Below are 15,686 nucleotides of genomic sequence, written 5' to 3'. Positions count from 1 at the left end.
AAGGCCCCTGGATTTGGGCTGGAGTCTCTGTCCTGGGCTTCCCTGAAGACCAGAGGCTGAGACCGGTATTAGATTCAAGTGTCCTTTGACTATGGCAGTCCTGAAGATTTTTCTTTTAAAAATCTCTCTCTCTCTTTTTTTTTTCATTAAACCTGTCATTCTAATTATGGTTTTTTTAGGAGTATTTAAGTGAGCCCCACTTTAAGCAAGAAAAATAGGGATGGGACCATCTGAATTCCAAGGTAACTGCATGCTAATAAGCAAGTTACCAGAAGATCACATTCTAAAAAGAATTCACAGCTATACAGACTGGTATTATTTTTCCTCTAATGCATTTAAAATATGATTTGATTTTAAATATTCATTTTCCACACAATTAATTCTACTAAAACATGGGGCTTGGCAAATAATAGGTTCTCGACAAATGTTTGATGATGACCTGAATGAATCAATGATTGAAATGAATGAACAATATGGGACTGTGGCTCATTCAGGAATTTGAAATTAGATATTTGCAGGCCTTTCTCTCCTCTACCTCCCAGCAGAAGAAGCTTCTAATTGACTCCTTGTAAAGTTTGATCATCCAAAGGGGACTGAGGACAGCATAGAACACTGTTATCCTAATTCTATTCAGTGCAGGGCAGGATTTCGGGCTTTGACTTATTTTACATAGGAAGCTGAATATTCAAAAATAAGCTTTTGCAGAAGGACCATAAATAAAAGACCTACAAATGGAGCTTCTCACGTTGTAGAAAAGGCAGGGTATTTGGCGTTGCCTCCCCACCACCACATTTAGCCACCCCAAAGTCATCCCCAAAAAACCCTAAGTGGTTTGTAAACCACTGATAGAGCGAAGAGGACCAAATTGACAGCTGAGAGACCAGGCCATCTAGTTACCCATCACTACAAATTGTTGTTGACAGAGCACGGGACAGAGAACCCAGCCCCAGAGGAGATGCAGATACTGAATCACACAGTAGATAATCACCACAAAGCCACAGCATACACTACCCTATCTTCTTTTGTTCTTTGTGGAGTGATCCACTATTTCGCATTATGTACGTAAATATATGGTTACAGGCAGAACACCAGACTCAGAGTCCTGAATTCAAGCCCCATCGTTATCATGAACACATTCTATGGCACAGGACTGATGACTTACATGCTCTACATCTTCTCCCCTCTCCCCGATTCTCATAAAATAGAAATAAAATGTAGGGAATAAGATAGAAACCAGCTAAATCAAATGCCATGAAAATTATAGGTGACTTCCTTCCTTCGTGGCAACCTTCACTAGGTCGACCTCCTGGGCTTATCCTCCAACACCAACCTTGTCTGTTTTCATTCCCCTCCCTCTCCCTTCCCTCCCCTCCTCTCCCTTCCTCCATAGATGAGGCACTGCCTACACTAGAATACGTGTCCCTGCTGAGTCCCTTACCTGTATGTACTAATAAAGCTCCCACTTCTTAAGCTACTTATACTTGTATAAAGCCCTGTAGAAGGCATTTTTCATAATTTCTTATGAGGAAAGTGGCAATGTCCATATTTTTATATTACTCTCAAGTTTGGAGAGGTCGGCCAACTTGCCCAAGGACACAAAGCTAATCAGTTGAGCTAGGATTCCAGCCCCGTCTCCAAGGGCTCTCGCCTACCTCTACTTGAAAATGGAACCTGGACATCCTTTGGAGTCAATATATTGGATGGAACCACACAGAGCAAGCCCCTTTCTCCCTCTCTTGGTAACTTCTGTTTTGATTGAATTGTAAACTCAGAAATGTGTAGGAACTGTGCAAAGATCTCCGGTATGCACTTTACCCAAATTTAAACATCTACTTTGAAGGGGTTAGTGGGCAGGAAGGACACCAAGAAGGGCCAGTCAGAGAGATAGAAGAGCCAGAAAGCCAATGTGAGTTTCATAAAGAGAAGGGTTAGCAGGGTCCCCTACTCCATAGAGGTCAAATCCAATAGAGACTGGAAAGCAACTACTGGGATTTAGTGCCTCAACTAGGTGGCGACTATTTGAAATTGCCTAATGAAGCTGAACGGAGAAGAGAGAGAAACTGACTTAGCTCAAAGCTTCAATGAGGACCACAAACCATACATCTGTGGCAGTGTCAGCTGGGCCCCTGCTCCTCAATTTAGGAATAGAAAATGGGTGGTAGAATTGATCAAAGGCATATATGAGAGAATTATTGGTGAGGGTCTTGAGCTCGAGAGTGGGTAATGAAAAAAGGGGTGAAGAGAGCATTGATAGATGGGGGGATGACAGAGTCAGAGAGCTGCGGCTCCTAGAGTTAGGACAGCAGGTGCACTAAGACCAAAGTCACTGCTGAGTAGCTTGGGGACAGGGATTAGGAGGGATGGGATGGTGGAAATTGAAAGCTTACAGATTTTCTGGATTCCACAGTAGCAGATGCTGGGTGTGGGTATGCTTGACCTTGGGCAAGGGTACCAGATCTCAATAGAAGAAGCTCTAGTCTCTAGAGGGTGGAAAGGAGTCACCCCTCTGTTGGAACAGAGGGAAGAAGATAAGCACTTGAGCAGACAGGATTGCAGGTTTGGGTAATGAGAGGGAGGGTGGCTGATGGATGTCCTGGTTCATCCACAACATCTAGGTCATCAGCCTAGAGTAAGGGGAGGCCAGGGAGGAGGGTGAAGGACTGAGGGACATGTAGACAGCACACAAGAAAGGGTCTTCGGGCAGGGCATGAGCGTGAGGTTAATAGAGTTAAATGGCACCGTGGCTGTGCAGCATCCAGGATTTGGGGAGGTGAGTCATCATGAATTTATAGTGATGTCAATCTTCCAACTCATATGAGTTCCCCCCAGCCAAGCTCAGCTGTATAGGGGCAGGTCTGGAGCACGTAGGTGGAGGGGTTCATCTATAATTGATGTCAGGAGACTGATGAAAGAAAGAGGAGCAAGGCACTTGGATGGTTGTGCAAGAAAATGATCATAGTGGTAGACCATGGGGTCTGAGTTGGGTCAGGATCGAAGAGGAAACAGGGAGCTGAGAGGTAGACAAACTGTTGATGCCAGTGGAGTAAGATTAGATGAAGGTCAAAAAAGTCTTCTTTCAGGAGTTCAGCAAATGTTTTTTGGAAAAGAAATACTGGAAGGTGGGAGCAAGCTCCCCACTGCAGAATGCTGGGGAGAGGTAGCAATGGCCTGGGAAGGGGGGACAGGCTTCCTCAGGAGTAAGAAATTTTGGAAGATATTGCAGCTATGTGTCAGTTTTGTTTATCTCAGAACTGATGCTGGGGACGTGGTTCCAGGGGATGGGGAAGGGTGTGGGCAGTGGTCAGTAGTAAGAGAAGCCAGAGAAAGCAGCACAGAACGGGGTGGGGGGTGGCAACAAGATTCAGGGAGAAGGTAAGAAACCAGAGGCAGTTGCATGTGGGGCAGCTCCCTTCTGGGTGCCAAGTTGTTTCCGTGCCAGAACTGCCTGTGAGTGTTAGTGGCACCCCCTAAGGTCCCCTGGATGCTGTGTCCCTTTGTGTTAGTGATGTCCGGGGGAAGGAGGGGAGTGGCTGCAGAGTCGAGGCATAGAAGGCCTTGAGAAGTCTTTCCTGAAAGTTAACCACAGAGCCCTGGATGGAAAAGGGAGAATCGAAAACCATCAACATGTTTATTCATGTTCAGACGCTGTCTGAGCACCTACCATTCTGCCAGCTCGTGTGGGTGCAGCAGCGAGCTGCCCATCTGTTGTCTGCTCAGGGGGAGTCTGTCTGTCCGCAGACCCCCGACCTCACCCAGACAGCAGGGGAAACAAGTAGCTAATGATCCATTCTAACTAGTTTAAAGTACTCCAGACTACCTACCTTCAGATTGTAATATTTTAATTAAACCCCTCGAAATCCTGAAAGTGGTAAATGCCTTTTTGACCTGTTCCCTCTAATTACCTTCAACATGTTTCAACAGACTGAAAATACCATTTAATTCTTGGAAACAAGTGCAGGATAAATTGAGTCTGAAGCTCAGGGCTTTTGGCAACAAAATCTGACTTTCCAGAAGCTGTGCAATGCTAGAAGGAATTAATAAGGTTCCCCTGCAGGGCTAGGCGTCTGGACCCATGGGTGCTCGTCGCCTGGGTGGGCCGCTGGTCTGGGTCTTGTTTAGACTGTCTTGCTCTGATGTGTTGGGCAGTGTCGTCAGTCCCAAGTGTGGGCATGGAGGGAAGATCCTATGTAAAGAGGCTTTAGGAAAGCTAGAAAAGCATTCTTCGGCCTTGGCAGAAATATAGGGCAGGAGTGAAATGGAATGGACACGGCATTAGGGGTCTGGAAGTCTGGGCTCCCTTTGTTGAGTCTTGATAACGCCCCAGATCCTGAGAAGGCTTCACACCCTTTCTCTCACATAATTTCATCCTCGCCATGCCGGGGGGCATGACAGATGATGAAGCAGCATCCAAGAAGGTTTCTACTTACCTGAGCTTAAACAACCAGCTAGTAGATACAGAACCCCGAAGCCTAAGCTGGGAAACCCCACAGGCTGTGCCTGGAGCTGGGGTGAACACTAAAGGACCCTCCACAGCAGGCGCCATAGAGCAGGGGCAACTCTGGCCATGGCCCTCCCTGCCCCATAGGCCTGACTGTTCCTGTTTCACTCCCACTTCCTCCCCGCGCCAGGGGTGCTGCAGAGAAGAGGGGTGTGTCTTAGGGTTTCTCTCTTCCATACTCTGCCCGGGCTCAATAAACGTTGGAATGAGTGAGTGTGGGAAAGACCGCATGAGAGGAGAAGAGATTGATTATGTCCAGACGCAGTGGAAACGGCTTTCTAGGCCCTCGGGGGCCGGGTTTCCTGGAACACGGGTGGCACAGCCTTGCCACGCCCCTAGAGGACCTCTAGGGTGTCCTGCCCAGCAGAGGAAACCAGGTTTGACACCACTTTCATTTTATCTATTTAGGCTGGTTGTGTGCGCACCCTGTTCCTTTACTGTTAGGCACTTTGCCTACAATTAGGATAAATTGCCATGTGGGCAGCGACGAACAGGCTCATAGAACTCTTTATTAAAATAGCGGCGCGCTAACAGTGAAGAATGAAGCGGCGAGAACTAAAGAACACGTTTTTAAAGAAAGCAAACACCTAGGTACAATGTAGTACCTTAACTGTTATCAATCACTACTTAATCTAATTAGTTTAGAAGCTATTTTAAAGAGCCTAATTAGATTAAGCGGTGATTGATAACACTTTATATCTACTTGAGTAGAGCACTTCTTCTAATTCACCTTGAATCTTTATGCTTCTAGTCAGAAACCTGTCTCGGGCCTGTGCTGAGCGTGGGAAAGATTTGGGAAGTACCTGGTTGGCTCCAAAATCAGACTGGGATGAGCCAGGGACCTTAGTCAAGTGCTTGAGCGTGGATATTCGGAGTCGGCTTTAGGAGGCCTGAGACAGTGGGGAACACAGACAGACCAGCAGAGCAAAGACGCTCCGCTTAGTAGGTCTGCAGCGCTGGGGCAGCGCGCATTAGGTCAACATGATACACCAGCCCACAACTACTTGGTGGCCAGGAGCTGCTCACTACAGGGGTCAGTCTAGGTAGGGAGGGGTGCTGAGCCATGGAAGTCCTTCATTGTCTACAGAGCTGCAGGTCTGGGCAATCGGCTTGGGGAACTCCCTTTGAAGCTCCCTGCTGAGACCTATGGGGGTTGGAAATTGGAAGCAGGTTACCTTGAGAGAGGGAGTCTGGACTTCAGTACTCTCCGGCTGGAGTGGGAGGTGGGGAGGGAGCTGGACCTCATGGGAACTAAGATTTGTCTTTTATGTCCTCTCTGCAGCCCGTATGTGTGATGCCCACCTTCGTGGCCCCTCGGGCATCATCACCTCCCCCAATTTCCCCATTCAGTATGACAACAACGCACACTGTGTATGGATCATCACGGCACTCAACCCCTCCAAGGTAAGGCTTTTGGGGAGGGGACGGCCGTCCTCTGCGCTGGCCCATTGGGGACTGTTGCTCTTAAAGCTCAGAACTTGCTTGTGGCAGATTGTAGGCAATTCTTAAAAAGTGTTCTTATTGAACACCATGCAGATAAAAAGCATATGTTTAAACTGTAAGAGAGAAAGAACATCAGTACAACAAGCATCTGTGTAGCCAGTTTTAAAAACACCACTTACCTCAGGACGGTGTCCCCACGACCCCACCCCTTCCCCACCCCTCAGGCAGCCATTGCCTTGATTGTGCCCTTCGGAATCTGCTTGTCTTTAGGGTTAGCGTGTAACAGTCTGTCCCTAGAAAACTGTTTAGCATGCCAACATTCGGACTTTGCTTAAGTATGATCAGGTTGTATATGTTCTTAATCAATTTCACTTAAAATTATTGCCCTGAGATCTCTCTGTTCCCTGCTGTTGGACATCTACTCACATGGCGGTTTCCCTTTGGTTTGGTTTTGTTTTGTTTTGTTTTCCTATAAATTGCCCTTGGCTCCCTGATGTGCTTCACATGGATTTTGCCAAGATCCCCATAAGCTCCTGGGGTCTTTATTTTAATTATACCGACACTACTGCTCAACTGGGAAGACCTACTAGCTTTGTGAGCCTGAGTCGTCCAGGCCACAAGAACGCTATCACGCTCCACTACTTAGGACTCCTCTACTGACTTTCAATAGACTTGTGATTTATGGTTCCACTGTGGATCTTAATTCTTTATAGACTTACTCCTAGATATCCTACTTTTGTTGTCGTTGCTATAAATCATACCTTTTAAATTTTCTCTTGCGAGCCGTTTCTCGGTGTTCAGAAATGCAATTCATTATTATACTTTGATTTCTGTGTGTAACGACTCTCTTATAAGACTTTGTGAGTTCTTTGGGGTTTTCTGCAGAAGACGATCATGGTCTACAGTCTTTGATCTTTCCAATCTTAGACCTTTTCTGCAGTCTTTTCATGCCCCGGTGTGTGGCTAGCGCTCCATTGTCATGATGTGGCTCTTTTGTCATTGTTTGATGTTCAATAGGCTGTCTTCGCTCTTCAACATGAAGCAGGATGCTTGCTGATTTATTTATTTTTTTTAATTTATGGCTCCATTCTAAGTCTAGTTTGCTAAGAACTTTTATCATTAGGAGAGTTTGAGCAGCACGTCACCTTGACACAATCACTTGTTTTATTCTTCATTCTCTCAGAGTGGTAAATTACATTGGCTGTTTTTTCTGATGTTAAACAAACCTTGATTTCCTGAGGTAAGTTCAATTTGGTCATTTAGTATAGTCATCTTTATACATCCCACATTTGATTTGCTAATATTTTAATAGTTTGCTTGTATTTTGTTAGTGAGCTTGGTCTTTTTTCCCCATGTTATACTTGTCGGATTTTTTTGTCAAGATATTTCTAACCTCATAAAAATTTTTGGCGAGTGTTGCCACACTTTCTGTAAGTGAAAGATTGCAATAGCTTTTCCCTTGAACATTCTACAGAACACTGCAGCAAAACTACCTGGGTCTGGTGTTTCTTTGCTGGAAGAACTTCAATTAAAGAATTACTCCTTTTAATGACTAAAGGATTAGAGTCTTTTTTTCCTTGAGTCCATTTTTCTGTTTTCAAATTTATTTGCTGTACATTTGTGCATACCATCTCCTACTATATATTTTACTTTATTCCATTTTCCATTTGTAACTTTTTCTAGAAATATTGACAGAAGTTCACATTTTGCTTTTCTATTCAAATAATGAATTTGGTTAACACTTAATATATTTATTTTCTATTTCATCAACTTCTGCTTTTACTACTTCTGTTCTATTACATGTTATTTCTTTTTCCTAACATCCTAATTTTAATGTTTAATTCATTGTTTTTCATCTTACTTAAGCCTCTAAAGTTATAAATTTTCCTTTAGGACTATTATGACTATATTCCTACAGATTTTTATATGTAGCATTTCTGTTATAGTTTAGCTCTGTTGTTTTTTTTTTTATTTCCACTGTTCTTTCATCTTCAAGTAGGAATTATTTAGAGGTATTTCTTAATATCCAAACAAAAGATTTTTTAGCTGTCTGTTTCTAATGCTAAAGCTTGTGAATCATTTAAAATTTCTATATTGAATCATTTAAAATTTGTTGATCAAAAGTTGTAATTTTTCACATATGTTCTGTGTGTCTTGAAGAAGAAAACTGAATCATGTAGTTCTTATATTCTGCTATATCTATTACACCAAGTTTGTTTATATATTTTTGTATCATTACTAATTATGGTCTCTTGATCATTCAACTAAAAACTGGTGGGTTTTATCTATTATTCCTAGAAGTTCTGCCCATTTCTGCTTGTACATTTTATAAGCCTTATGTTATTAGAACCTACATGTAGAGAATTTTATATCTTGCTAATGACTTGAACTTTTTCAAAAGCCATTACATAATTTTCTGTAATATCTCTTTATCACAGTAATGTTTTATACCTTAAAGTTTTCCCTCCAGCGATTATGTCAGCTTTCTTTTGGTCTTTGTCTAATGTCTTTCCTGAGCTCTAGCTATCAATGTCCTACTTCCTCATGCTTTACATATGTTTTGTGTATAGCTGCAATTTTTATTTTAAAGATTTATTTTATGTATTTAGGCATACAAGAACCAGGATCAAGGCCATGGGGGTGGGGGGGTGTGATAAGAGGAGCCACCAGAGACAATGTGAGGAGCAGAACAGGAGGATCCACTGAAATACACCGCTGAGGGGAGCAGCAGGTGAGACAGGAGAGGTCTGCTGTGCCATGTGGGTCCGCTCCCTGGTGGGGGATTGAACTCAAGCTGCAGTGACTGGTGAAAGCTTGATAGTGCTGAGATTTTAATCCATGTGCCACCAGGAAGACCCAGATATAGCTGGAATTTTAAAGATCCACTCTGCCACTCTGCCTTTTAGCTGGAGACTTGAAACCATTTAATTTATACAATCATATCTGTTTTTTCAGGGTTACCCTAGAAATATTAAAATGTGTATATTTTAATAAAATCTAATGTTAAAACAGTGATTTTTATGTTTTTTAAGTCAGAGGCCTCAAGAACACTGCAGTTACAATAACTCAATCCTAGCTCATAGCTATGATGTGTTTACTTTAATCTCACCTCAGTTTTTCTCACAAGCCATTAAGCTACTATTGTTTAAAAAACCAATGTCCATTTAAGTTCTCATATATTTACTGCTACTTAATTTGCCACATTTTGTTGCATATTAATCTTTGTCTTTGGGATTACTTTCTTTCTCTCTAAGGAGTGTACTTTAGAATTTATTTCTTTGTTTTGCCTTAAGATGTCTTCCCTGCCCACCCCCTTCTTCTTGAAAGAACACTAATATTCACCAGATAATTGGTTCTCACCAGATATAGTCTCTCTCTATATACATGGAAATACCATTCCAGTGTCTTTAGCTTCAGTCGTTGCTGTCAGTTGACTGTCACTCCTTTCTGTGACACCCTTCTGATCATCTTAGGGTCTCTTCCTTATCCTGGGTGCTCTGTCTCATTGTGGATATTTGCTTTTGCTCAGTCTTGTATTCACTTAGCCTTTTACATCTTTGAATTGCGTTTTTCATCAATTTGGGGAAATTTTTAGCTGTTATCTTTTCAGTGGTTGCCTTTCTATTCTCTCTTTGCTATTTCTAGAAATATGATGAAGCATATTAAATTTTATCAGTGTCTTCTGTGTTTCTTAATCTTTCTTATATTTCCTTCCTCTCATGCTCTTCACTAATTCTCTATCCAGCTGTGTCTAACCCTCTGTTGAATTCATCCACAAGTGATTGATCGCCATTTCCTTAATTCTTCATTTGTGCCTGCTCATATTTTCTGTCTTTTGCTTCTTACTCCTATGTTTAGCTCCTTTTTTTATTCTGTAAATCTATTAAACATACTTTTTTATATTCTGTGCCTATTAGTAGTCCTAGTACCTGAATTCAGACGTTTCATTCTGCTGTCTTTTTTTTTTTGGACAATTGCTGACATATGATTAGAATTATAAACTTTGTGGGAACTCTCTGAGATGTAATTGGAAATGGCTTCATCCAGGGGAGTTTCTGTTCGCTTTGCTTGGTATCCCAGTACGAAGGTTTCAGGCCACCCAAGTAATACGGAGAATGCGTCTGTGTGATGGGTGCTCAGGCAAGTGTTCTGTTTCCTGTCTACAGTGTCAAGGGCTGAAGCAAACAATCAGCCTCCAGTTCCACCTTGAAAGTAGTGGTAGCAGATGAGAGGGGTAACTGGTCTCCTTCTACCTCCACACTACATGTGCGTTTTTAACTAGCTCACCTTTACTTAGGTACGCCATATTAGAGCCCTTCACTCTTGTCTCACATTCCTTTTTCTCTACATGACCCTAAACACCAAAGCCCTTCTTCACCAGTTTGTAAAAATGCATTTGAGACCAAAGCCAATTTCGTACTTTAAGTCACATCTTGGGCCTCTACAGTCACTGTGTTCTGGACTCTGAGTATTTTCTATATGTGCTCCAGCTACCATAACAAAGTACAATTGAATCCCTAGCATAAACAATAAACATTTATTTCCTCACACTTATGAAAGCCAGAAGTCCACAAAGTGAGATGCCCACAAAGTTGGCTGTTGATGAGGACACTCTCCCTACTTTGTGGACAGCTTCCTTCTCACCTTACACAGCCTTTTCTCTGAGAGTATCCACACATAAAATCTCTCTAGTGTCACCTCTTCTTATAAGGACACTAACCCATTATATTAGGGACTCACCCTTATGGCTTCATTTTACCTTAATTACCTTAATTAAAGGCCCTGTCTTCAAACACCATCATATTGAGGATTAAGGCTTCAAGATAGGGATTTTAGGGGATAGATAATGAAGTGCATAACACTTATCACTTTGTAAAAATTTTTATCTTCTTCTTAAGTATGTCTCAACATTTTAAAATTGTTGGGTCAAGCAAGGTTCCCAGAACCACAGTGCTAGAGTTTCTCCTCTGCAAGGCATTTTACAAAGAAAGCTTCATGTTTCATGGAATCACTTGATTTCAAACCTAGTCAATGGGGAAGGATTCTTCAGCTCCTGGGGCCAAGGGTGGCAGCCAGACAGGAGGGTTCACTACCATGAGGCTGTGGGGTTGTTGACTGAAGGGCTGTTTCTTAGGCACAGTGAGAGGTGCCAGGCTCTGCTTGCTTTTGAAGCTGCAAGGTGGAGTTACAGGGGACATGCTGGTGAGGCCTGATAATTTTCTGAGACACAGTTTGATTCACCCCGGTGGCCTAGCCTTGCCCGAGGTATGGGTGTCAATGACTCCATGTCCATCCTCTCCCATATGTCCTGGAGGAAGTCATACCCCCTGGGGTCCTGAAACCAGCCCCCCTGACAGGCACTGCCACTGGGTCCATCTGCACAGAAAGGTGTTCCCAGCATCTCCATGGGTTCCAAGTTAGCTTCAGATAATGCTGAGGGAGCCCAGGAAGGCTGAGGAGAGGCCTGCCCCCTCTTCACGCTACATGGGAGGAGCCAGGAGCAGGAAGGAGGCACCAGTGTAGAAACTCAAAGTCTAAGACTAAAGAATAGGAGTCGCTTTCCTGCAGACACGAGGGGAAAGATATTGTGTTCCCTGCTTTGTGCTGCACCACAGGGAAGACACAGATGTGTCCAAGGGCTGCTTGGCCAATCAACTTTGGGATCTTTCCTTCAGCAAAAGCACAGCCTCTCTAACATCACGATATGTCCTCTGAGCTGAGCATTCATTCCTTCACCAGCTTTAGCTATGACTCTCAGGAACATACACACCAGAGAGAAGACAGGCGTGTAAATAAGGAGTTAGAGGAGGGATACGTGCTCCTGGAGGGGTGTCCAGAGCACTGCTGAAAACCTAGGAAGGAAGGTCAGGAATGTTCTCACAAGGACGGTGAGCCTAAGTAGGATCTTGAAGGGTGACTTGGTTTGGGCCTCAGTATCTCACAGTGGATACATGGTAAAAGCTCTGAAGTTTGGAGCAGGCTCTTAGGAATGAGGATTATCCAGCATGCCAGAATCAAGACAAGAATGATAAGGTCAGCAGGACCCGGGACACCGTAAATCCACATGTGTGGCAAAGGGGTTTGAGTTTTATCCTGAACTGATTTTTTTTTAAAGATTTATTTATGCTTACAGAACTGGGGTACAGGCCAGAGGTGTGGTGGGTGAGAGGATTCACCAGAAACAGAGTGGGGAGCAGAACAGGCAGATCTATTGAAATACACTGCTGAGGGAGCAGCGGGCGGATCAGGAGAGGTCTGACACGCCATGTGGGTCACCTCCCTGGCTGGGAATCAAACTCGTGCTGCAGTGGCTTCAGAGAGCTTCATAATGGGGTGCTTTAACCTTGTGCCACCAGGAAGAGCCCTATCCTGAACTGGTTTGTAAGGGTTAAACATTAGACTCTTGGTAATTGCCATGCTGTATCTCTGACTGGATGCTTGTTGTGGACCAAAGCACTGATTTGAGCCCGCTATGTAAATTAGTTTGTTTCATCCTCTTAGTACCACACTATATTAGGTTTTAATAGACCCATTCAAAGGTGAAGAATATGAACCCTGGATTCAGTAACACTTAGGAAACAGCCGTAGCCCATAGCCAGTAAGTGGCCGCACCAGAATTTAAACCCGGCTTTCTGTGCTGCTGTGTGGAACAAGGTCTGAGTCGATGGACAGGGTGGTCTAATAGTACCCGGGGAAGGACAAGAGTCATTATTTCTTGTGAACCAGTAGGAAGGTCCAAGTTTGTGAAATATTACTCTGGAAACAGTGCAGAGGACTATAGAAGCATTTAAGGGGCTGAAGCAGTTATTCAAGAAAGGAAAATGAGAGTGTCAAGCAAGGCTTTGGAAAGCTGGGAGGAGAGACAGACTTGAGCGGGAGAGGGAGAATGGGTTGTGACTTGGTGGTTGATTGGATATAAGGACTGAGGGAGAAGGAGGGATTTAATCCAACATTGTCCCCAAGTGACCCACATAGTCCCTGACACAGAGTAGGCACTCAGTAAATATGTGTTCAACCAGTGAAGAATTGATGACCCATTGCTTTCTGACTTGAACGCATAAAAGATTTAGTGGTGAAGTAAGAGAGGAGGCCTTCCCTGATGGTGCAACGGGTTAAAGCACAGTACTATGAAGCTGTCAGCAGCCACTGCAGCATGAGTTTGATCCCCAGCCAGGGAGGTGACCCACATGGTACAGCAGACCTCTTCTGAGCCACCCACTGCTCCCCTCAGTGTACTCGTCCATCTGCCTATTCTGCTCCCCACTCTGTCTCTGGTGAATCCTCTCACCCCTCGCACCTTTGACCTGTACCCCAGTTCTGTGTGCATAGATAAACAAATCTTAAAAAAAAAAGAAAAGAAAAGAAAGAGAGAGAGAGAGGAGAACATACTTTATGGCAGCCCAGAGGGAAGTCTGGTGCCTCTGAAATGCCTGGGGGTCACCCAATGGCATTGGTTGGAAACTGGATAAAGCTGGGTTCAAGAGAAAGAAGTGGGTATTATTTTAGCATGTGGGTGAGAATAAGCCTAAGGAATAGACAACACTTCTTGGAAAGAGAAGAGAAATTAAGAAGACCTAGAGACTGATAAAGGGCAGGTTGAGGGGTGGGAAGAAAATCATGACACAAAAGCAGTAATCTTCCCTTAGGGTCTGTGTGGCAATGGCCTTAGTAGAACAGACCTTATTGGAAGATGACCGAAAAGGGTGTTGGCTTTGGCCTTGGAATTTGAGTTTTCAGTGGAGCTTTTGGGGGCAGAAACAGAGAGAGTGTGAACAGATGGAAGGGGAGGCTGTGGAGCTGGAAGTGTCTTGCCCCTTGTGACAGATTCCATGGTGATGTGAAAGAGGAAAGGGCAGACAAGGGAGGCAGGCTTGAGGGAAAGCAGGGGGACGCTTGTTTCGGATAGTGAAAGCTTGAGTATGTTTGTTAACTGAGGTCCAAGAAGCAAAATGAAAGAGTGAAATGGAAGAGTAAGAGGAAGGTGAGTGAAGGGAAGTTCTAGAGTACACAAGAGGCTCATTGGATGGAGTGCGCCGGGCTTTCTTTGCAAGGTGCAGGGAAGAAAGCACTTGTTCGAGAAGGGGCTGAGAGTTTTGCTGCAGGAGTATAGAACGGGACAGCCCTGATCTCCTCATAACCAGGGAAGGCTGACACAGCCCAGGCATCTGATACCTGTGTAGACATGGAGCTCAACTGGGCTCGGGAGGGAGCTGGGACTGTTCCCGTGATTAGGGGGTCCCAGGGGCAGTAAGAAGGCGAGGGGGCAGAGGGGGAGACTGAATGCTCTGCTTTGGGGTTGGCCAAGAGCCTCTATCAAGACACCAGCTGTGCTGAGTACTAATGAGTGCAGGTCTACACTGTGCAACCCAGACCTCACTGTCTCTCTGGAACAGTGTGGGGGAAGGGGAGGTCTGAGTGAGAGAACAAACACGCCAGTCCATCCTTCTGGAAGCTTGGCAGAATTGAGGAAGAGAGAAAAGAAGGCTCAGAGCGAGTGATGTGGGCCTGCTCCAGAGGCGGCCCTCATGGTCTCCTGACGCCCTTGGGAAAAGTCAAGGCCGCCGTGGCCATTGGGCGATCTTACAGTCATTAGAAGTTGTTCTGCCCAAAATTTGGCTAACTATCAAAAATATCAGGGAGACCCTAAAGACACACATTCCAAAGCTCTTTTCTCAAAGAGCCATTCAGGGTTTCTGGGTTGGGTGCCTGGAACCCATTTTCTGAACGAGCACTTGTCGCCCGGCCCTGAGCTCTCGCTGCTGTGTGATCCATGGCCGCCCCCAGCAGGCTCAGGCCCCACGCCCCTCGCCAGCGGCACTTCCAGCCACACGAAATGCTCCGTGCAAACGCCCTCGGTCTGGCCTGCCCTACCCTGCACGCCTTCCCTCCACCGGGCGATGCCTGTCCCCCCGAAACACAGTCCAAACACCGCCTCTTTCAAGAGGCCTTGCTAAATGCGCCAGGTCTTGCTCCTTCCTCAGTTCCCACAACACTCCATAAGCACTTTTTACTCGCCTAAGAATCACAGTGCGGGGTGGTCTCACCCTCTCTCCCTCAGCTCCTGAGCACTCTGAAAGCAGAGGTGCCTTGGGCTTCTCTGTAGTCAGCACAGCGCTAGGCACCGAGGAGGTGGCACAGGCTGCAGACCTCCCACACTGGGCCCTGGACCGCCCCTCTCAAGGGCCTTTCCTCTCAGCCCTCAGATGTTATTTCTGATGTGATTTCCATGGTCAGGGCTGACGCCCAGGCCTGTGCCAGTGCCCCCTACCCGCACACATCTGCCTCGAGTCACCCCGTTCAGTCTGCAAGAACCTGGAGGAGGCTCAGCACTGGATCGGGAAAGGCAACCCAGGCCACACAGAAGTGAGAGATGAGGGGTGGAGGGGCGGGGTGCAGGGGAGAAGGGGGGAGCATGGAAGGCAGCGGGAGAGGGAAGCTCATTTCATGAACTGCAAGGCAGATGTGAGAGCATTCTGACGAGTCACTCCTTGGGGTGTTCATACTCTTCCCTCCGTAGAGCTGGGGAACGGAAAAGCGACTGCAGGCAAGAGGTGACTGGCCAGTGGGATGTCAGGAGGGCTTGTGTGGGCCCTGAGGGCCACCGTTCCAGGCTCTCCCTATTCGTCCGTTACTCGTTATTCATGCAGCAGACTTTTACTGTCACTGTGCTGAGCCCTGTCCATGGCTGGGCCCTGGCCCTGCTCTTCCCTTCCCGGCTGTGCCCTCGAGCCCCCCCCACGCCCCC

At 45.4% G+C, this 15,686-nt stretch overlaps 1 protein-coding gene across 1 annotated transcript in view; it reads left to right on the top strand.

Moving 5' to 3' along the window:
• Positions 1 to 15,686, top strand: part of CSMD2 (CUB and Sushi multiple domains 2) — a 460,842-nt gene that overhangs the window by 220,232 nt on the left and 224,924 nt on the right. The window contains exon 9 of the mRNA XM_012722353.1: positions 5,781 to 5,902. Coding sequence (XP_012577807.1) covers positions 5,781 to 5,902 — 122 coding nt within the window. The remainder of the gene's footprint in view (positions 1 to 5,780; positions 5,903 to 15,686) is intronic.

This window comes from Condylura cristata, unplaced genomic scaffold (genome assembly GCF_000260355.1).
Source record: "Condylura cristata isolate star-nosed mole 26May11 unplaced genomic scaffold, ConCri1.0 scaffold00008, whole genome shotgun sequence".
Lineage (NCBI taxonomy): Eukaryota > Metazoa > Chordata > Mammalia > Eulipotyphla > Talpidae > Condylura > Condylura cristata.
Note: the sequence above shows the minus strand (reverse complement) of the source record. Positions and strands in the feature narration are given on the sequence as shown.